The 23,084-nt window shown below is 46.5% G+C and overlaps 1 protein-coding gene across 1 annotated transcript in view; it reads right to left on the reverse strand.

The window, feature by feature from the left end:
• Positions 1 to 2,904: 2,904 nt before the first annotated feature.
• KIF5C (kinesin family member 5C) overlaps positions 2,905 to 23,084 on the reverse strand; it is a 153,652-nt gene continuing 133,472 nt past the window's right edge. Inside the window, exons 22-26 of the mRNA XM_059394320.1 lie at positions 22,209 to 22,280; positions 19,555 to 19,659; positions 17,417 to 17,633; positions 16,134 to 16,246; positions 2,905 to 6,897 (exon numbers count right to left, since the gene is read on the reverse strand). Coding sequence (XP_059250303.1) covers positions 16,140 to 16,246; positions 17,417 to 17,633; positions 19,555 to 19,659; positions 22,209 to 22,280 — 501 coding nt within the window. The 3' untranslated portion in view covers positions 2,905 to 6,897; positions 16,134 to 16,139. The remainder of the gene's footprint in view (positions 6,898 to 16,133; positions 16,247 to 17,416; positions 17,634 to 19,554; positions 19,660 to 22,208; positions 22,281 to 23,084) is intronic.

Genomic DNA, 23,084 nt, shown 5'->3' on the forward strand with positions numbered 1-23,084 from the left:
CAGAAGGGGGCGCTGCAGGGCAGCAGAGAGGCCAGGCTGGTAATGGGGTCCGCAGGTCAGCAGCCTACCTGCCAGGAGGAGGTAGCCACCCGTGACCTAGAGGAATCCGCCACCAGCCTCCCGCCCCAGCTCCGCAGAAGCCCATTAGAAGCACCCGCAGACGGGAGAGGCACAAGTAAATGGAGTCTGTGGTAAAGCAGGGTGGGGAGTGCTCACAAGGGAACCCCACTTGTATGGTTTCTGCTCCTTTCTGTAGTTGAACCTGCAGATGCATGTGTGGTATGGTTGGCATGTGTACTTCTTCTAAACTTAAGGCATTAAAAGGAGACTCTATTAATCATCCTGACAAGGCTGGAGGTGAGGGAAGGGCAGCTCCTCTCAGCAGTCTCCTCCAAGGCCTCACAGAGACCCAGGGAGGGGGAACCCACCCAGTACCCCTCAGACCTTCCATTAGAGCTGGCCCAGATGGGGCAAGAGAACCCTGCTTTACTGGGAGCTGACACAGCAGGGGACAAATATATTTTAAAATGCAACTAGAGAGCATGAATGTCCTAAAGAGAAAGAGAAAAAAAAAAGTCAGCATGAGTGAAGTTAAATTCTTACAGCATCCTGTATGGAACTGCCAGGAGTGACTGCAGCCTTCTAAGTGGAAGAAAGATCCTGACATGGAAGAAAGATCCTGACAGCAGCTGGGGCACAGACTTCCTTTAGGAGGTGCACTGTCAGGGACCCCTGCTGTGGGGCCTCCTCTTTCATTATTGTTTTGATTCTTTCCTAGATGCATCTGACTGCTTAACATAATTCAAATAACAAGGAATTCTTGGGATTCCTCTGAGGGGAGAAAACAGAAAAGTTGCAAAGGTTTAAGACTTTGTATAAATTCTTTGTAAAAGGATTTTTGCAGCTAGTTGCTGGTTATTCTCACACACACACACACACACACAGAGCACAGACCTCGGGACCAGACTGCCTGGGTTTCGATCCTGACTCCTCGCAGCTGTGAGGCCTTGGGCAAGTGACCAAGCCTCTCTGTGCCTGTTTCCTGCCCACTAAAGTGGAGATACTGGTGCCTACCTCGTGGGGTTCTTAGGAGGATTAGATGGATTAATACATGTAAAGCACTTAAAACAGTAGCTGGCACACAGCCAGAACAGTCTCTGGCATTCACTGGCTCTTTCCTGCAGCTTTCTGAGCATTTTGAGGTTCTAGGGCTGTTGCATGGCATCCAGAGCTAGTTTGCCAACGGCTGCATACGTTCTGAAGGAGTAAAATAGGACTTGAGGTACAGTTTTTGAAGAGTTGTCCTACGACAATCATGTGCAGTGGGTCATGAGGAAGGGTGAGGGTTTGGAAGGGCGCCCAAACAGAGCCCTTGGTGCTGGGGAAGCAAAGCAGATGGAGAATTCCAGACTGTGCCATCCACAGTGCCGTAAGAGGAAAGAACCACAGGAGTTTCCTCCAAGTCTTTGACTATTCTGAGCCCAACTAACCACACAGAAATTGGGGAGTTCTTTGCAGACTGGACGAGGAAACAGGAATCGCCAAAGGGAGAGTAAAAACCCCATGGCTCGGGATGCCTTTAGTCAAATGAGCCCACATTTTCACTTGACCTGTCACCTGGAGATGCCTCCTACTTCAGAAGACAACTCATAAGTTGTAATCTGTCACAATGCCACAGTTAAACCCGCCAATTCACCCATCATCCATAATTACCTTTGCAGGCTATGGCTCCAGCTCCACATTCTTCCACAGATATTCGTGGGCTCTGTACTTCCCAGAGCTCCATGGAATGGGAAATGTTGAGAAAGACTTGCAGGAACAACAACAGTGTTGTTAACAGTGGGTGTCTGTGCAGTCCTCCTGTTTCACCAGAACCCCTGCTTTCTGGGACCTGTGGGGTCATTTCCCACTGATGCTGAAATTCGCTTTGTCATTGGGTTCCTTCAGAGGACTCCCTTCTCATCTTAAATACACAGCTTCAGCCTAAATATTACCTACATATAAAGTTTTACTACATAAGTCACCTTTAACAACTCTGATATCTGGAAAAAGGCCTCCTCTGAGTTCTTCGGAGAATCACAATTTCAAGCAAGATGGGTAAGACATCATAAAAGCACATCATTTGCCATGCCCTCAATTCCACTTACCAAACGTTTACCTGGCATCCATCCTTCCCGTTTTTAATTGATTAAAGCAGTTTACTGTCTGGCTCTAACTCAACATTAAGCAAACCACGAATGAGGGTATTTCTCATACGCAATGCCTGTGTGGCCACAGGGTTCCAGTGACCCGAGTTACAGAAGTCTCCTTGCTCAGAGCAGATCTAAAATCATCCTGCAGCCTGCCCTTCATTATTCTCCAAAGGCTTCACATTCCAACGTCCTCTCCTAAGATCTCAGACCTATACGTTAATACTCCGGTAGGTTAAACAGGAACACAAACATGCCAACCCTTCTCCAAAGATGCCAATAACCTCCCAACATTCAACATGGACAGGGCTCCAACATAATAGCTGAAGAAAGTCACTATGCTAAAGTATTATTGGAATAAGTGCCTTACTCAGACAAGAAGAAATTCAGCTATTACCCCGGTCTGCTGACCTTCATCTCAACCTTACCTTAGAAAAAAAGTTTAAGACACTTATTTATATCAGTTGCTCTCATTTCATTGCTGAAGGAACAAATGTCAGGTTTTCTGGTTCCTCACTAAAAAATAAATAAAAACAGATATTCGAGCAAGGGGGAGGCAGGAAGGTCAAGGCTGACTTTACTCATGCTTTGAGGCTGAGTGGCTGTCTACTGAAATGAACTCTTCTTTTCAGGCCAGCAGTGGTTCTACCTGACACTGGCCTTGAGGCCTTCAATGAGAATGCCTTTAGGATGACTCAAGAAAAAACAGACCAGACAAAGTTTAACTCAGTTTTATTTTCCACTTTTAGTATTTTTCAAATTATACAACATGCAGTCTGCCAGAGTATCCATACATCTTCATTTTAGAACCTAGAGGATAACCAAAATTTTCCACGGGCCAGGGGAGGGTTACTTCCAGATCTTTTGTTACATGTACTATATATTACAGCATCATTACCTGGTATAAATGGCCATTTTCCCCCTCAAACCACCAAAACAAGTTTGTCCACAATTTTTTTTTAATGAAAGCTACTGTACAGATACATAAAGCCCAGAGAACACACCTCTGCAGTACACATTACATACTTTACAAACTAGACATGTATAATCCTACAGAATGCCCTATTCCCCTTATAGCTGCACACGATGAAAAAAGTCTTTAAAACTGGTACACGAGATGTAAATGTGTAAGCAGACTTCATGGAGCAAGGCTTCCTTTGGCAGTTACCTGGCTCTTGTTCAATACTTTAAGAAAGGCTAAATTGTTAGTGTTATATAAAACCATTCTAGACTATGATGGTTCCTTTAGCTCACGAAAGATATTAAGGGTGAGACAATGAAGTGAAATCCTCCCCCTGCCCCCTTCCAGTGAAAAACTTCCCCAATATGTCATGTAGCCAGACTCTAAATGTCTTCTGCCCTGCTAAAAAAACAAAAACAAAAACAAAAAAACCCATAAATACACTTCAAAGAGGGGACTGTTAGGACTTTTATTGGCTTTCAGTTATTCCTCTAGGAAAAGAGGACTGATAATTCCCCCATGAGTCTTGGTGATGGCTTGGTCTGGCCTTAGACAGAAATATCACTCCTTCATGTGAAGTTAGGGCATCAAAAGTCACTAGGTGCTACATTCTGGACAAAGATTTTTATTTCTTCGTTTATCCCAATATTTCTATAAATTCTAATTTTTGTAATCACATGATACTATTTCCTTTAAGTCTTACTCCACACTTATTCTCCCTACTACCTGCCAAACAAGCAAACTGTACAGCATTTGAAGAGATGAGGCATTTGTACAGAATTCTCTAGTAACTGACCAAAACACATTTGGCATTAATATATTTTAGTCTCCAAACATATATCTTTTTCTTAAGTTTTAAAATCACTCTATGAATTGATAGTACAGTCAATGAAGGAATATACTACGTTATAAAAATGCAATTGGTTAAGTTGAATCCAACCGTGAACGTTGATATTCCAAACAGCATTTCTCTAATTTAATAATCCACTATCCTGCAGGTAGAGATTATTTGTATAAATCATCTGGCTATTCCCTTATAGCATCAAAAAGTAAACTTTCAAGAAGTAGCATGAGATACAAAATTATTCACAGAGGAGAAACACACATTCTCTCTCTCTCTCTCCCACAAAAAATAAGCATAAAACCAAAAATATAATCATAGGCTCAGCCACTCAGAAGTGTGGGTTTTATAGTTAGAGTACAAATGTAAAGGAGTAAGAATTTTTTTAAAATGAAAAAGTTGCATAAATGTGGCTTTTTAAAAAAGTGGCCTATAGAGGACATGGTCCTGGTCTTAGTTTATCATACAAAGTGATATTTAGGGATCCATTTGAATATGCTGTATAATCCATTCCAATCATCCGCCCACCTTTTAGTCAAGTGCAGGAAAGTTGGTTTTGAGGTCCTACAAAGATTGAAGCTAGGTGAACTGACTGGCTGATCAGCAAGTAGCAGAATTATCTTTTAGGGACATCAAAGCCAACTTTCTCTGTGAATAAAAGTCGTGTGAATTTTGTGAGTTCCTTGTGGAGATCAAGAAATATGGAAGGACAAGTGAGACGTGTGGCTCTTTTTGAAACATGAAAGGGCCAAGCAACTCTTTAGAAATAGAAAAGGGGTGCCCAGGAAAAAGTTACTTTGGGGAGGTTTTAAAACAATCTAATAACAAGAGAGCCCCCCAAAAGAATTCTAGCCCTTTGTTCAATTTCTGCACATAAACACAGTTGCATAATAGACAATAGCGGTGTGACAACTATTAACTGGCAATCCTCTCCAAGACCAATGTTTTAGCTTCTAAAATCAGAGCCAAACACATTCACAGCAAGATGATAATCTATGGCATACGTTATTACCTGATACAGTTGGCAAAACCCGCCCTACAAGGGCTCTTCTACCAGACGGCAAATCGCCATGGAGCTGTTGTATTGGGCAAGTACTGGGAATTTATGAAAATCAAAAGAAGAATTTTTAAAGTGTAAATGAATGCAAAATCATCAACTTTGCGAAATAAATACTTCAGTAGAATTGATCTTCTTTCTCCTTACTCCCCTCCCCCGCAATACAAAACACATATAAACAAAGTGCAACGTTTAACAAATAAATTAAGTCAAAGCAGCTTTGCTGTGTCGGGTTAATTTTATACAAGAAAAGTGTGGAAATTGATTCAGAATCCTCAGTGCTTTACACACGCACACACGCACACACGCACACACACACACACTCTCTCTCTCTCTCTCACTACAGCTCACACAGTGAAGAGAAAGCTCGAGGTCTCCCCGGCCTACGCTTCATTCCAGTGGTGACAGCAGCAGGGACAGTGCCCGCCCCCTCAGCTTGGGCAGGCACGGAGATGGCATGGGTGCTTTCGCGGACATTGGTCTGGTTGTCACGGACTTAACCTCAAATTTGTCAAAACTAGTAGCAGCACACAAGACCAACTTAATTGAATCCTTGTCAGCTTCCCTGAAGACTTTCCTACTTGGAAATCAATCCTTTTAAAATCCTTAGCTGGGAGAAAGAGTTGATTCAGCTTTTAAATTTGTATTTTGAAAAAAAAAAAAAAAAACAGTAGTTAAATGTTAAAAAAAAAAAAAAAATCCATCCATACTGATTTCTTCACATTCTTGCCAAGATGAAATCTATCTGATGCCAAAGAGAGAAGTCAAATAAACATTCAGCAATGAAGGGTTAAAATAACAACTTATTCATAGGCACAAAACGTTGTCAGTCACTCCCCCGCCCCAAGGCTTCCTTTTCCAACCGCTGGAATTGATCCTGGATTTCACTGAGCGGTACCCCCTCGAGGCTTAAGATGGTTCCCTATGGTGAGAGGCAAGAGGCCATCCCCAGCGTGCCTGCTCCGGTAGGATCAGGGAGGAGGACCCCAGGAGGGGCGGGTCGCCCCAATTCCAATCATCCAACTTCGCAGCATTTTCGACACTTCTGAAGGAAGGCTGTTCAAACTGGGCTGGCTGAGACTAGTCGCTGCAGGTTTAGTAGCAAGCAGCTCTGGTGGATTTGATGACTTTTTGCATTTGCTTAGATGTGTTTGAGTGAACAAATTCTACATTGCTACTGTCAGATTGTTTTTCTGCCTCGGAGAAATTTGCTTTGCATTTTAACAGGTGCCCTACGAAAAGGTGTCTTTTACAGCTCCAAAGATGTGACGGGGGTATTCAAAATGCTTCTTTGGGGTAATTTGTTTCTGAAAAGTGTTCAGAATGAAAATTTTGAACCTTGTAGCAGCACTTTTTTTTGTTCCCTAAAAATATAGAGGAATGTGTTTTGCAAGAAACCAGACAGTTGCAATGGAGCATGACCCCCTGCCTCCATGGCACTTGGTTGCTACTCCCACTCCCAACGTCCCCCCCCCCAGCCCCCTCCAACGCCTCCCACCCGTCACAGGGAATGGCACGTTAGGGCATTTGCTGGGATGGCAGACTGCGGAGGAAGGAGGCTCCAGGATGGCCCAGAAACCACCCAACGGCCTAGGCCCTGGCACTCATTCCCAGGATTGAGTGGATCTTCTGGAATTGGCCCCTTCAGGTTTCTCAGGAAGCGAGAAGTCCAAGCACACATCTGTACACACAGAGATTCTACACAGCTCAAATATCTGAAACCGGTTGTACTGCAGATGGCTGGGGTAAGCACGTATAAAAGAAAATGGAAACCATGTAGGAGGGGAAACAAAAAACAAAGGAATTGCTGATTAACGGAGTCCTGGACATGCTATGTGGGGAGCCGTATCTGTTGAGAGAGAACCAGAGAGAGAACATGGGAGTTAGAGGACATCGTGGAATTTCACTCCTCAGAAAAGTGTTTCGATATTTGGAGTATCTGCAGTGATCAGATATTTAGGGAAACGTTCTAGGTATTTAGACCGGAGCTGTCCAATAGAAAGACCCCCTGAGCCACATATTTAAATTTTCAAGTGGCCACATTAAAAGTAGAAAGAAATAAGTAAAATTAATTTCAGTAATATATTTTATTTAACACAAGAAATTCAAGATATCGTCCTTTCCACAGGGGATCAGTACAATGTGTTGAGAGATCTTACATTACTCTGCCACAGTGTTTGCAACGTGGTGTAGGTTTTATACTTTTGGCACATTTCTATGTGGACTTGGCCACATCTTGAGTGCTCAGTAGCCACACATGGCTGGTGGCTATCGTGGTGGACAGCACAGCCTCCTACTTACTGCTTCTGCCCTGACAACGCTCTCTTCCAAAAATCCGTATCTATCCACACTGGTTGTATTCAGAGAAAAACCACTCGCACTTGCCAGGGGTTTTGAGGGAGGTCCCACATGGCCCCTAACCCAGAAAAGAGGTTCCTAGTCCTGACTGAAAGGTAGGACTCCCCTTTCTGGGCTGATGAAGACACTCCGAGGGTATCCCCCTTGATTTCACCCCACTTCCCACCAGAGGTCTGTCCCATCATACTCAGGTCTGCAGGATAAAAGTCTGGGCTAGTCCTGACTTAGAGGCCAGCCCTCAGTGGTCTCTGTCACCTTCGGACCAACTCCAGGAAAACCCACTTTCAGGAAGGAACCAAGAGGTTCAGCTTCCCAACAGCTGGGAGCCCTGGGTCTGTCAGTGGTTTTCCTATACGTTTTGCGGTGGGGAGGGAGGGACAGCAGGGGTATGCTGAGCCTCATCCTCGAGAGACATAGGCAATGCCCTGCACAAAATATGACAGTAAGAAAAACCCATGTGCTCTTCTGATTTTAAAAGGAACTCCATAACCTGACACACTGCTTTCTGTTTTTGCCTCTAGAAGGCTTAGATTCCCATTCAGGGCTCAGCTGTGGGAAACACCCAGCTCAGATTCCTGCTACAATGCTCTCTCCCCTGCTAATGTGTTTTTCTTCACTCTCCCAACTTGTGTGTTATAATATTGTAAGCAACTCATGTTGTTTATATAAGTAAGCAGGATGTATATTATAAATAAATAGAAAAAATTCAGGGTGTGGGAAGAGGTTATAAAAGTAGATAAAGAGCAAAATCGGTTGGGGGGGAAAGAGGAGGAAAAAAAAATTCTTTATTACAATGCCCCCTCCTCCCAGACACAAAAATATAAAAACTCAAGAGAGCTCATTTGGTAAGTACTACCTCTTGCTCCGATGGTGTAACTACACAGAGGTATAAAGCTCTCAATCAAAAATGGCTTAAACAACCTTATGTGTTAATATTCATGTCATTTTTAGAGGTCACAGGGAGAGATTTGTCTATGGGAAGAGCATCTTTAATGTTTAGCCTCTTTGGTAAGATTTTGTACTTATTATTAGGACAAGAAATGAAAACTCCAAGAGCCTGGTCATAGTGGTCATCTAAATCATTTTGAGCTAAAAACCAAGCAGGATGCTTCCTGAATATCCCCATTCAAATTCCCATTTCGCTTTCCTTACAGGTTCAATTTCTCCAAGCACAGGATCTCATGATCACTTACGGGTCACACCCTGGTCCGATGGGATGGTCTTCCTACGTGCCCGGGGGCAGGGAGGTACGAGCACAGGTCTTAAATTGCAGGGTTAGGGCAGACCGGGATGACGGCAGGCACCTCTTGCTGACAGAGAGCCTCGTGCTAGACACACACTCAATGGGTGGCCTCCGCAGTGCCCGCAGACCGTGAAGTCACGCGATTCCCTCCAGCTGGCCTTTCATTCAAATCCCCCACCCCTCCATGTGCAGGAGTCAGCGTGTCTGGCTAACAGTACGGAAGAAGCGAGGAGCCCCAGAGGATACCCAGCCTGCTTGGTTACCTCAAGGAGGGCGAGAGAAGACAGAGGACAGGCTGCCGAACGGAAAAACACAGGGAGTCCACCAATAAATCGTCCTTTAATCTCAAGAGCTTGTTCCTCCTCATCCTGAGTTACAGATCTTTCCAGCCCGTCTGCCGATGCCGTCTTCCCAGCCGGCCCAAGAAGAAAGGACTCGGCTGAGATACTCCCATCCATCCCCCAACTACCTGAATGTTCATCTCTTCTGATAAATTCGGGAGAGAAAATGGACAGAATGTATAAAGGTAAATGGCTTAGCTCCTGCAGAAACCACTTCTGACCGCTCTGATCGCCGAGAGCGGCCAACCCGGAGAGGCTGGCAAACCTCGAGAAGACTGACAACCCAGCTCTGTTGACCCTCTTGGATGGGTTGGAGCTGTTACCCTCCAGAAAGCACGGTACTGGCCCGAGTGACCCGCTAGGAGGCCGTCCCTGGGCCTCTGCCAAATTGGAGATGGTAATTCAGAGTGGCAACGTGTGACCAGGCTTAGAAGGAAAGAAAATCGCCTTTCTTTAGAAGGGGTGAGAAGGCGGAAGAAAGAAGCGAATTATACAAGGGTTTTGTTTTGCAAGAAGTATTCAGAGATTTCCCCCCAACTTCAGCCTCTGCAATTGCTCGCAAGCGGATTTATGCTTAATCCAAATAGTACATAGTTTTACCTTTTCTCTTGCATTTCTCTCATTCAGTGCCCACATTGTAAGAATGGCCAGTTGTACTCTCTGTACCTCTCACTGCTGGAGAGAAGTGGGCTTATCTCCCAGGGGCTTAGCGCAGTCTGCTGTGTGGGGGAGAATCGTTTTTCCTTCCAGGTCCTCACGATTGCTCCCTTTATGCACACAGTGCTGGTTTCCAAGTCCCATGCCACAGTGCCCGCGTGCACTTCCTTCTGGCCCCTCTCCCTGAGTCCTGCTCTGTCTGTGCTGCTTAGGTCTGCCCCTGTGACTACTGTAACACTGGCCGATACTTGGGTGGCCCTCATTTCTCCTAGAACTTTCCCCTCTACTTTCACATCTCTCATCCAATTCTTTGAAGAAGCTTGTGATGAAGGAGGTACTGTGGGGGTACCTGGGTGGCTCAGCTGGTTAAGCATCTGACTTCACGATCTCAGGCTCCCTGCTCAGCAGGGCATCTGCTGCTCTCTCGCCCTCTGCCCCCACCCCCAACTTGTGCACCCTAGCACGTATGGGCTCTCAAAGAAATAAAATCTTTAAAAAAGAGAGAGAGAGAAAGAGAAGGTGCTATGATCATAACTTCTCCACACCTAAGACTTGTCTGGAGTGACAAGGCTGGGTTTTCTTCAACTAAAATAAGACACTGCAACCGAGAGAATGCAGAAGCAGATATGAGAATCCAGGGTCATCGTCCACTAAGCCAAATATTAAAGAGCTTTGCAAAACTGCAAAGCAATTGCCATTCTCTATTTTGTTTTGGAAAATAATTTTCATTAAAAGTGGCATTTGTGTTAACAGTAGTGACACTTAAATTTTTTTTGCTTCAATTTATATCAATAACATAAACCATATCAAGAGATACAGTCCAGGAATATAAAATCTCTTTGATGTCAGTACTTTTATTTAAGACTACAAGGGGTCTTAAGGCCAGGAACCTTGGGAACTGCTGCACAGGGGATCAGAGTTCAGGGTCCACCACAGACAAGATGTGTGATCCTGACAGTGCACTTGGCCTCCTTGTAAAATGTAAGATGGCATAACGTCAACATGGGCCAACACCGGGTGCCTGCTCCTGCCAGGCACCTGTCTAAGCTCTCTGTGTGTTAATGCATTGAATCCTCACAGCCACCCTGTAAGTAAGTACGGTCATTTGGCACATTTTACAGAGGACAGGGAGGCACAGAGAGATGAAGTAACTTACCTAGAACATGGCCAAGCTGGGATTCAACTCCAGGCAGCCCAGCTCCATATCCTGAACCCACAGTCCCTCAGTCCCTCAGCTATGTACCCTGCTTGTAACAGAACCCCCCTGCAGAGAGGGGACTCACATTCTTGTGACTCAATCATTTCATTGCTAGGATTTCCCAACAGCAGTAGCAAGTTGGAGGGCCCAGCGGCTTAGGTGTAGACGACCGGTGTGGCTTAAAGATCCCACGTGATCCCCTGTGAAGATGGCTTCCTGCCTTCACTACTTTGGAGGATTCAATCTGAAAGCAGCTTCATGCCCACCCTTCACATAGGGAGTGAACCCATTTTTGCTGTGGGCACGAGGCAACTCGTACATTTTAGGTATATGTGATATTTTTAATTTGTGCTTAAGTGGGTTCGCCGAGAGAATGGTCAAGGTGAAGCCCAGCAATGATGTCAGACGGTTTGGATCCAGGTACTCAGGACAGAGAGCACAGCAACAAGAAGGAAAGACAGATTTAGAAAAGCAAATAGAGTATAAATGAGGAAGTGCCAGCCTGAACGTCAGGGTAAACTAAGGACTAAGGTAAGGGGCTGCCTTTTTGTTCTAGTAGTTTTAAAGCCTTCAAAAGAAAATTCTATTCTGCCTGAGGTAGAGGAAAACAATGAAGCGGGGGACGGGTGTGTGGGTATTGAGAGGTGAATTCCTAGTTCAAAGACAGAAGAGCTAGAGGCCTATGTGGACCTCAAGTATAGGGCTTCAGCTGAAGGTAGTAAATGTGGGGAAATGGCCAGGGACATTCAGTCAAATAAATCTGAGGTTTAAGTACTTGCCTAGAAAATACTGGACTTCCTGTCTCTAAGGTACACTTGGACTTTCCCCTTTTCGGTATAGCTTCCTTTGACAATACCTTTTTTTTTTTTTTTTTAAAGATTTTACTTATTTGACAGAGAGAGAGAAAACACAAGCAAGGGAAGCTGTAGGCAAAGGGAGAGGGAGAGAGCCTGGTGTAGGACCCCAGGATCATGACCTGAGCTGAAGGCAGACACTTAATACACTGAGCCACCCAGGTGCCCCTGTGACAGACTTCAGAGTAGGAAACCATTTGTGCATTCCAAATGTCTGGGCCAAGCCTGAAGAGCCTGACTGAGACTGGCACACAGGCAACATGGGGTCCAGGATTTCAGGGCCTTAGTCACAGATGACCATTGTGGCAGCAAAAGGGAACAGTCGTGAAAGCCTGGAAATCTGTGTTCTGTGTCTACTTCCGCACACAACTTAAGAATGTAAAGACAGTACTTTTACCAACAACTAATGGATCTAATCACAATAAAGGCCTTAAAGTGTAAAACCTGAAGAAGACAGAGCCATCCTACAGTGACTGTCACACAAATCAGAGATACGGAGGTCATAACAGTACACCTGGTCTGCTTTGATGGCTCTTTGCGGCTGCACTCACCCCTGTGAACCTGCTGTAAATCGCAGACGTGCTTTCCCAGGGCTGCATGAAATCACAGTCTAAAAACATGGGCCTGCGTCTCCATCAGAGCCCTCATGACCCCCTGTTGGCTCTACCACTGTGATTTTACCCAATATTTTATCAAAGTTTACTGAAACTTTTTATTTTTAAAAGGCTTTATTTATTTACTTATTTGAGATGGCAGGGCGAGGGGGAGGGGAGCAGAGCAGAGGGAGAGGAACAAACAGGCTCCATGCTGAGCACAGAGCCTGACACAGGGCTCGACCCCATGACCCCAAGATCATAACCTGAGCCAAAACCGAGTCCGATGCTCAACAAACTGAGCCACCCAAGCACCCCAAAACTTCATAGGCTGTGATTTCTAGACTTAATATATGTGGTTTTTTAATAAAAGTACAGTCCTCAAAATAACAGAGTCTTTATCTACATCAACAAAGTGAGTGGCATTGTGGGCCTTTCGTTCATTTCACAGTATTTTCAATTTCATGTTTTTCTTTCCACAAAAATCTGAAGCATTAATCTATGCATATTCTCAGTTGGCAGCTCAGTTGGTTAAGTGGGTAAGCATTCGCCTCTAGATTTTAGTGGGTCATGACCTCAGGGTGGTGAGATCAAGCCCTGTGTCAGACTCCACGCTCAGCAGGGAGTCTGCTTCTCACTCGCTCCCTCTTACTCTCCTGCCCACACTTTCTCTCAAATAAATAAAATCTTTTTTAAAAATATGTGGGTATTCTAGATTATACCCAGAGAACCCGACAACCAAGCATTTCCACGCAACTTTAGCCCCACACATGCTGTATGCTACGACCAAGTGGACGCTACTGCTTACAACTTAAATATCCTCCAGCTAAAGCTGCAAGCAAGGGGACAATGATGTGTTCCAGCCATAAGACAGCAGCACGGCTTGCAGGTATGCAGCGATTCTGCAGTGTCTTCCTTCCTCCCTCCATCCCTTCTTTCCTTTGTCTTTTTCTCTCTCTCTCCTCCTCTCTTTTCCTTCCTTTCTTTCCTTCCCTTTTTTTTTCTTCAATATTTAATTTTTAAGTAATCTCCACACCCAACATGGGGCTTGAATTTATAACCCCAAGCTCAAGACTCCCATGTTCTACCCACGGAGCCAGCTAGGTGCCCCTCAGTGGTTATAACACAGAAAGGGAATGAAAGAAGCGAGCCCTGCCATGACACACAGAAGCCGCCTCGGCAAGCCAGACTCTACCAGGAGCAACGCATACCAGACTCACATTGCACCCAGCTCTATTCAGAGAAAAGCCATCTTTCATGAACTTCTGTTAAGGTTGGTAATTTCATTTTGGTTTATGGTTCATTTCAATCTAACTTCTAAATTTGTTTTGGACTTGGTAGTTGTTTAATATCTGTAAGTATATCCTATTGTGAATTTGCAAATACCTAATTATAATAATAAAAACCTCTGGGTAATATGAGAACTTTATCCCCTTAAAAGTACTCTACTTATATTCAAATCTGAGAAATAATGGTCTAAACATAGGAGAGTCAAAAGACCCTTTTTCCGCAAAGCCTTTTAGCGAAGTTCCAGCAGTGCCCCACTAGCGACATCTGGTGGACACATTTGAACAAACACCCACTGGCTTGTCAAAGGCCCGCCAGGAAAGATCTGACTCCAGGGCCTGCAGAATCAGGGAGCAGAAGGAGATATTTAAATGATGTCTGCATTAAATGTGGGGCCATGAATAAGCGCTCAGTCCTGCCTCAGAGGTCTATTTCACACCTTACCTCTTCTCCAGGCTGCAACCCCATCCACCACCTGCCAGCAGTGGTCCTTCCTTCTCTGCCTTCCCATCAACTCTGCGAATGTTCCAGATTGCAGCTTTCAGGCGGCCAGTACCCCCTACATGCAATTCTCCCATTTCCCACATTATCAATCTCCCCGCAAGATCCTCTAGGGGAGCCCCTTCTCTGGCTCTCATACACCCCACCCTTTCCATGGGGTCCAGCACAGGGTGGTCTTTCCCAATCATGAACCAGGTCCCACCCCTCCCAGGGCCAGAACTCCCCACGGCCCCACACACTCAGATTGCATTCTATGCTGCTGGCCTGGCCTCAAAGGCCTCATCTATCTGGCTCCCCCCTTCCCTCCCCCGACAACCCCAATTATGTGGGGTTGTTCTCTGTGTTCTCTGGGCTCTGGCCCCATCAGCCTTCCTGATTCCTCAAACGTACCAGCCATCCCCACCTTCCAGCCAGTGTGCTACTCTTCCGTTACTGCGTGGCCAGTACTTGTCATCACTCAGTGCTCAGCTCAAATGCCACCCCCTCCAAATGTCATTCCCCGTCTCCATCGCATTAATAATCTGCTCTTATTTTCCTCAGAACCATACCACTATTTGAAGTTCCCTTGTTATTTGCTGTCTGTCTCCCTGCAAAAAGAGTATTACTGCACAAGAACAGAGCCTTTGTCTCATTCGTTGTTAAACCAAGGACAGAGCAGGCTCTCTGTACCTGACCCCATTTTGCAGATGACGAAACTGAGGCTGAAGAAATCCAGCCAACTTGCCCAACATACAAAGCAGTACAGCCAAGGCCAGGGCTGGAACCCACAGCCAGCCAATCTCCTATCCCATGTCCGCACTTTGCTGCATTGGACTGTTCCATGCCCAGCTCTGCATCTCGAAAAAGATTTCCCCTCCCTCTGGCAGCCCCCTGAATTTGAACTAGCTGAGATAGGCAGCAGTATCCTGAGTTCTGATTTCTCCATGTCGGCATTTTCAGTCACTCTGAAACTTTGAGCATAAACCAAAATACTCATTGTGACTATATTCCTTGAAACCTGAAATGAAGCAGAAAGAAGCCCCAGAGATATCCAGATGCTGCCCAAGTACATATATGCTGCTCTGGCTTCAATAAGACGGCTGGGAAGAGCTGGCAGCTGAGATCATTTCTCCCTAGAACAGACACACTTCAGAGTGAGCATCCCAAAGACCAGGAAAGATCACCTCAAAGGGTTTTGATCCCAACTAAGCAATAAATCCCACATTTCCAGTTATTTATTTTTCTTTCTTTCTTTTTTGTTTTTTTTAAGATTTTATTTATAGGGGCACCTGGGTGGTTCAGTGGGTGAAAGCCTCTGCCTTCAGCTCAGGTCATGATCACAGTGTCCTGGGATCAAGCCTCGCATCAGGCTCTCTGCTCAGCAGGGAGCCTGCTTCCTCCTATCTCTCTCTGCCTGCCTCTCTGCCTACTTGTGATCTCTGTCTGTCAAATAAATAAATAAAATCTTTTTAAAAAAGATATATTATTTATTTATTTGAGAGAGACAGAGAGAGAGCACACATGCAAGTAAGCACAAACAGGAGAAAATGTGGATTGCAGGAAGAAAATTTATAGACCATCATTTCAAATATAAAAAGATGGTCCTGACCTACCTAGATACAAATTAGCACCATTCTTGAATTGTTGAGTTCAGAGAGCAATTATAAAAACATGACTTTCTCTATCTGGCCCTTTCTTTATATCCAGTTCCTAAAACGTAAAGCAACCACCCACATCTGTCTGCTCTGGGCAAAAGCAGTTGACAAACAGGTAATGCCCTTCTGGATGCCAGCTGCACAGGGAAGTCCCACAGACAAAAGAGAGCTCCAGTGAGTCATCCGCCACACCCTCCTCCCTCCCCCCTGGGAGGGTCCCCAGCACCAGGTGGCCCTAGTGAGAAGACCTGGAGGCTCTTCGTGGAGTTGAGATAGGCAAGCTACCCCCCAGGCACCTGTTCCAGGAGAGCGAAACTGTTCACTCTCGCAGGGGCACATGCAGGGGCTGAGAACCAGGCAGGGGCAGGGACCCACTCGGGGCTGCCCAGACAGAAACCACCCGGACACCAGGGACTCACTCGTATTTATTTCTGGTAGTGAGCAGAGTTTGAAGAGCCACCTCCTCCCCCTCGGATGGCATGGACGGCTGTTGGAGATGATGCCGGGTAGTGTCCAGGGCGGATGGGCTTGGCTGTAACGGACAGAAAGGACAGCATGTTCAGATGGGCGTAAATGGCCACACCCACAGGACCATGGGTCACGTGTGAAAACCAAGACACACGGTTTTTATCATTACAATCCTCATCAAGCACCAGACCTTTCTGAAAGCAGGATGCCTACTCTCCCGACAAAAGAGTTTGCTAAACCAGGGCACCCAATGGTTAGGGCACAGGCAGAACTTACATATCAATTACTTTAACTCTGGCTGAGGAAAATTAGAAGGACTTTCAGTTTTATCTAAGGCAGGTAACACTTGGGTTCCAAAGGCATCTGTGTAGCCCCTGAAACTGGGTGCAGATTTCTCGCTATGATGCACTTTCTGGGAAGAAGCTCCATAGTTTCTGGATTTACAAAGAGCACGAAATCCGAGAAATGCAATGAAACATTAATCTAAGGTATGATCTAAAAACCAGAAACACGAAGTTGTTGATTTACAAAACATCTGCATAGCATTATCTGATGCTATATCATATAAAACATCTGCATAGCATTATCTGATGCTATATCATATATATAATATCACGTTATTGGAAGCATTTCAGTTTAAAAAAAAAAAAAAGCTCTTTGGAGAACATTCCAAATCCCTTTGCCACCTGTGGCTCCACCCTGGGAACTAAGACTTAGCAGCTACACCCCCATTGTCAACAGAAGCACAACGCCCAAATCCAGGTTTGGCAGGGGTGGACGTCCAGGCCCCCTTCCCCGCTGGGAGCCACACCCTGCTCACGGAGGCCCGCCTGGCTCTTCCCAAGGTGCTTCCAAACGAGCCCTTGCAAGTGGCTCTCCCTGAGGCTTCTGGCTACACCCCCGCCCCTTCCCATTCTGCCTGGTACAGAATAGAAGGGGCCTTTGGGCCTTGCTGAGAAGCAGCCAAATTCCTTCCGCTGACAGCCTCAGCTGGCCACCTTCTCTGCTCAGCGCAGCAGCTCTGAGGACCACACTGTGCGCTGCAGCCTCTTGCGATAAGGGAGCAGGGGCCTGACACTGCCATTCTCCCAGGAGGAGTGCAGGGGCCTGGAGGCACCAGCCACCCCAGCTGCAGCAGGCCTGAGTACAGCCTGGCAGATGTTCCAGAACACCAGTGCTTCCGGCCAGCAGAACCCTGCCTTCCGCCAGGGCCGTAAGGCAGGGGCACACATACCGATCTGTGCCGAGTGGGCCCTCCTGGCCATGTTCTTGGCCCGCACCGCCTCCTTGATGCGATCCACCTCCTGCTGGTAGCGCTTGCGGTCCCGCATGGCGTTCTCCTTGGCCTCCTTCAGCGCGCTCTCCAGGGCCTTCACACGCTCCGCCGTGGCGCGCAGCCGCTTCTCCAGCTTGGGCAGCTCGCAGCGCAGGTCTGCGTTGTCCCGGACCAGCTGCGGGGAGAGCGGGCGGGGGCGACTTATGTGGGGGAGGGGCACGGGGGGCGGGCAGGAGGGGCAGACAGCCACAAGGGGACGGCCAGCCAAGCAGCTTCCCTAGGTCAGCTCCGGACGTCCACGTGCCCATTGGGTGATGCTAGGCAGGTTCAGAAGCCCTGGGTATAGGGCGGGCATGTTCTAGAGCTCTCTGCAGTCCTCCTCCCGTGCAGGACGCGCTATCTCCACCAGCATGTGGTTTGGACCCACTCTGCAACATATCCAGAGGCTCACAGGTGATTCTGGGACATTGCTCGTTCTCTTATTACTTAAGACCCTCTGTTAAGAAGCGACAGGTGAGACTGAGCACGTTCAGGGTGGTCTGGCTGCAGATTGGTGGTTGCCAGAGGAGGTGTGGGGGAGGATGGGTGAAAGAGGTGAAGGAGATTACGGGAACACTCATGGTAATGAGCACTAAGTAATGTACAGGATTGCTGAACTGATACATTGTACCTCCGAAAATAACACAGGGGGGCACCTGGGTGGCTCAGTGGGTTAAGGCCTCTGCCTTCGGCTCTGGTCGTGATCCCAGGGTCCTGGGATCGAGCCCCGCGTCGGGCTCTCTGCTTGGCAGGGAGCCTGCTTCCTTCTCTCTCTCTGCCTGCCTCTCTGCCTACTTGTGACCTCTCTCTCTCTGTGTCAAATAAATAAAAAATATCTTAAAAAAAAAAACCAAAACGAAAATAACAACAGCACTATATGTTAATTATGGAATTAAAAATAAATACAAATTACAAAAATAAAATGAAGGAAAATGTTTTTAAAAATTAAAAAAGAAAGAAAAAGAAGCAACAGGCTTGCGCTGGGTTAAAAAAGATTAAAAAAGGCTCAAGAGCTAGCTCTATTATTTCCTGACATCTGACTTGGTAAGTCATCTAACCCCTACACATCTCAGGTTTCTCCCCTATAAAAAAGGAGAGTATATAAGAAGACCATTGTGCAAATCCCAGTGGATCCAGAAAAAGTTTTGAAAATCAGAAAGTGTCCTATGAACATTACCTATCCTGAGGCCACACCTGCTTTCTTTACCAGATCCAGCGCCTGGCAGAGAGCAGGTTTTTAATGGTTAATAAAACATTCACTGAATTCACAAATAAAATAATTAATGAATTTCAGGGCCCTATTTCACATTAGTGACTCAGACTACAGTTTCTGTTTCTGTATTTCTCATCAATAATTTGCTTGAATGACTTCAACCATATTGAATCTGTCATCCTACCTTTGGGGAAAAATACCATCCTAGGTAATGCTGAGGGACGTAGGCCCAAGAGAGAGCATTCCCTTAGCCATGCAGTCCAACAAGTGGGACCATTTTTATCACATTCCAAATCTTTAGGATTTAGGGGAAACATGAGCATTCCAGTATTTATACAGAAAGGAGCCAAACAACTGCCTCGATCGCCAGTAGATTTGGCCATGCACTTTGCTGTCCCTCTCGATAAACTCCAGAGCCTCATAAGAACCAAAGAGGGTGCCCAGAAAATAGGGCAACAGAGCAGAGCGAAAATAAAGCAGATCACTTCCTCTCTCAGCCGGTTTCTTCAGCTGCAAAAATAAGGGACCTGAACCAGCTTGGTGGAATTCACTTTGCCTTCTGTGCCCTGTGGGTCCAGTGCTGGGACTGGAGGCACGATGATAAGGCAGGGTTCTGAACACCCCACTTCCCAAAACCTGGAGCTCAAACTCCATTACTTCCATCTGGCTTAGATAAAAGACTTTTATATGTAAGGGAAGTCACTCAAGACTAATTAAAGGACTCCGAGGACCCGTCTGACTCCCCTGGTGATGCAGAGCCTTCTCCTGGAACTGTGGCTAGATATAGTGGGGTTTCTTCCCAACATAGTAAGGGAAACACAGGAAGCTGGCACAACTCTCCTACCTGTTTGTGAACCTTCGTGAGCTGCTCCAGGTTATTCTCCAGGAAGGAAATTTTTTGCTTCTGGGCAGCACTGCCCCCTCCGTCATCGCTGTCCAGCTCCACGCTCTGCAACACCACCAGGGGTCAGTGGGCCTGCAGGCTCCCTCCGGCCCCAGCCCCAGTATAAACTGGACCACATTCTAGTTCTTCTTTATAAAAAACCACTACCCCCAATCCCACCAATGGTTATTCTGGAAGTGGAAATAAAGAGAGGTTCTAAAAGTTGAGACTTAGTGACCTTGCCAGTGAATTCCTTTGGTTGATGTCAAGGGTTTTCTGAGCATTATAGAGAATTGAAAACAAAATAAAACTCCCCATCTTCCTTTGGAAGATACAGATTAGTTCTCTCTGTGAAATTCACCTCTCCCTTGCAGGTGGGTAAACAGACTTCCCTTTTCAAAAGGGACAATCAAAACTCAAGAAGAACCAGTGTGAAAACATAAACCCAAGATCTAAGCCTGATTTCAAACATCCCAACTAAGCTAAGTCACCAAGCTGTTGGGCAAGTGCCTATGGTCCTACTGGGACGTCTCAGTGGCCATTGCTTGTCCCTTCAGCTTCCAATCCCATGAAATTAGTTAATGAATCCATCTTGACTAGTCACAGCTTCTGAGCGCTGCTGGTGGATAAACTCTTGAAATTCATTAGATCTTGAGATGGACAAAACGTGCCCTTCTGGGCCAGGAGGTCAACTGAGAAAACACACGTGCAAATATCCTAGAGCTCAGAATGTGCTGCATCTGATTACAGAGAAGATCATCTTCCCTCCTTCTTCTGAGAGGAAACGGGTGCGTGCAGATCTCAAACCCGTGTCTCTTCTGCCTACATCTGGGGTTCTCAAATTTGCCCAGAGGAGGGTTTGTTAAAACTCAGATTGCTGGGCCCCACCCCCAGTCTCTGCTTCAGTGGACCTGGGCGGGGCGGGGGGGGCGTCTGAGAATGTGCATGTCTAGTGATGTCTAGTGAGCAGCCCAGTGATGCCAAAGCTGCAGGCCAGATAACCACATTCTGAAAGCCACTGGTCTACCAGTAGGTCCTTACCAGTAGGGCAAGAGTTTTATATCCTGAAATCAGGGAAGCCCAATCTTAGCTCCCTTGGACCCCCTCCTCCCTCTGACTGAGCATTTCCAGTTCTTGCCATTACCTCTGCAGTCTCCCTCTCCAACCCCTCTGCTCTCGCCTCTCCCTCTTACCTGGTCTAGGTCTGGTCGTCATTTCTATTTTGATGACTGCTCACGACCTGCCTGTCCCACTGCTGCCCTTCAGGCCTTAACCTCCCCTATCATTCTCCACCTTCCTTTATTTTCATTTCCAGGCCTGGAACCATTCTGTCAGGGGCCACGGCAAATCCAGGCTCTGACCTTCAGTTGGACACTCAGCATGCTTTCAGCACTGCTCAGCAATGCTTTCACTCATCCCTGACAAATGTCCCCCACCGCCCCCCCACCCCCACCCCACCCCCGGCTGCCTGAGCCTTCTCTAGGCTGTGGGGCCTCTCCATTGTCTTCCTGCCCTCTCCATCAAGGACAGAACCTCCACATTAACCGAGAAGATCAAAGTAGTCGGATGCACTTTTCCACAATTATGTACTGTCCTGTGAATGTCTCCACCCCCACTCTCCACTACTGCCCTTCGGGAAATTGTATCCCTTCCCCTTGCCAAGCCTGACACACCCAACCATGCTGTGACTTCTGTCCATGCAGGTCGGACCCCATCAGCCCCTCTTTTGTTGTATACGTTTCACCCCTTTCCCTCAGCTCCTTCACACACAAACGCGTGCACACACACGTGCACACTTTTAAATACACCTTCCTTCCATCCTACCACACCGCTGGCTACGGCGCATTGCCCCTCCTCTATCACACTTAAACATGTTGAAAAGAGCAGTCCCCTGCTGCTCCCACCTCTGCCTCCTTCCTGAAACTTCTGCACGCTGCTCTGGGATTCACCACACGGTGACTCCCCAAGATCCCTGTGGGAGGCACGAGGATCCCCGAAGCCCAGAGTCAGAAGTCACACGCCCTGGATTCCAGTCTATCTCCAGCTCTTCCAGCTGTTGACCTTGGGCAGGATACTTAACCTCTGAGCCTGTCTCCACTAAGATAGAACCGAACAGTAAGGACCATGTACACGGTTGCCAGGAAGAGCAAATGAGACACAGGTTTAAGCGCTTCATGCGCTCTGACCCAGCCCCTGACAGCCCCTCCTGGGCAAATGGGAGGCTCCTGCCTCTAACTTCTCCGGGTTTCTGGCATTGCTCACCAAGCTTCAGAGCAGCCCTGCCTGACGGGATCCCCTGGATTTTCAACCCATCACACACGTCAGCTCTCACACTGCAGCTAGATAGGTGTGTGTGCCTTTGAAATGAAAGGCCAGGGAAAGGATTATAACTTCCTTTTACTAAGAAGAAAAAAATCAGATGGAAAAATATTCCCAAGTACTTTTTTTTTTTTCCTTTTTTGCCTCCAGTACATTCTTTGAATACATTTTCTGGCATGAAGTAATTAATTTTTAAGCAAAACCAGCCCCAATTTAAGAAAGTGATATTTCAATGGAAAATGATTCTTTCTGTCCATATTTTCTTCTCAGTCCTGGTCGCAGAAAATAGAACTCACCTTTTTAACCCGGGCAGTCAGATCCTGGACAAAGAGTTTCCGGAGGTTATGCAGAGTCTGCAGTTCCCGAGACTGGAAGGGAAGATAGTGAAAATGTCACTACAGTGGGGGAGACACCTTGAATTCAGGACACAATGGCGCCAGACCGTCCGGTGGCCCCAACGACCCAGACGGATCCCACCTGCTCTGCGAGCCTGCCATCCAGGCCACAGGGCTCCCACACTTTCCCACAGCATATGTCCACCCCCTCCATCTGTCTCAAGACTACCCCCAGGGGCAGAGACTGGGAGCTCAAACCATGAACTAAAATGGAACAGAGCCTACTTGTTAGTGGTGTTCTAAATAGAACTTTTCCTCTCCCCTCAACTACAAAAGTTAACCCAAAAATTTCTCACAAAAACCTATAAAAGTTCTCACAAAAATTCCTAGTTGGCTGTGTTATATCAGGATGGATTCTTTTATTCCCCTAATTTATCACGTACGCATTGCACAAAATGCCTGCAAGTCTAAATGGAAAGTTACCCACAATCTCTCCCATCATAGCAGACTGACATTTTTCATATCTCCACGCCCCGGTTCTGGCCCTGGGCCGTGTGCACTGGCTTGACGTCACTCCAGCTCATGGATGAGGTAGGTAGTGGGCCTTCTACCCACGTAACCCTGGGCAACCTACCTTGCCTTCCTGTGCCACAGCTCTCTTATTTGTAAGAGGAGAATAAATTTAGTAGTCGCCTCACAGTCGTCGAGATTAAATGTGTTAATTGTTATAAAACTCTTAAAATAGTTTCTGGCACATTGTAAGTGCTCAGTAAACATTAGCTAGTATTAACTTATTGATGCACCATATTTGACAGTCATTTCTTTGGTAGGTTTTAT

This window comes from Mustela nigripes, chromosome 3 (assembly GCF_022355385.1).
Source record: "Mustela nigripes isolate SB6536 chromosome 3, MUSNIG.SB6536, whole genome shotgun sequence".
Lineage (NCBI taxonomy): Eukaryota > Metazoa > Chordata > Mammalia > Carnivora > Mustelidae > Mustela > Mustela nigripes.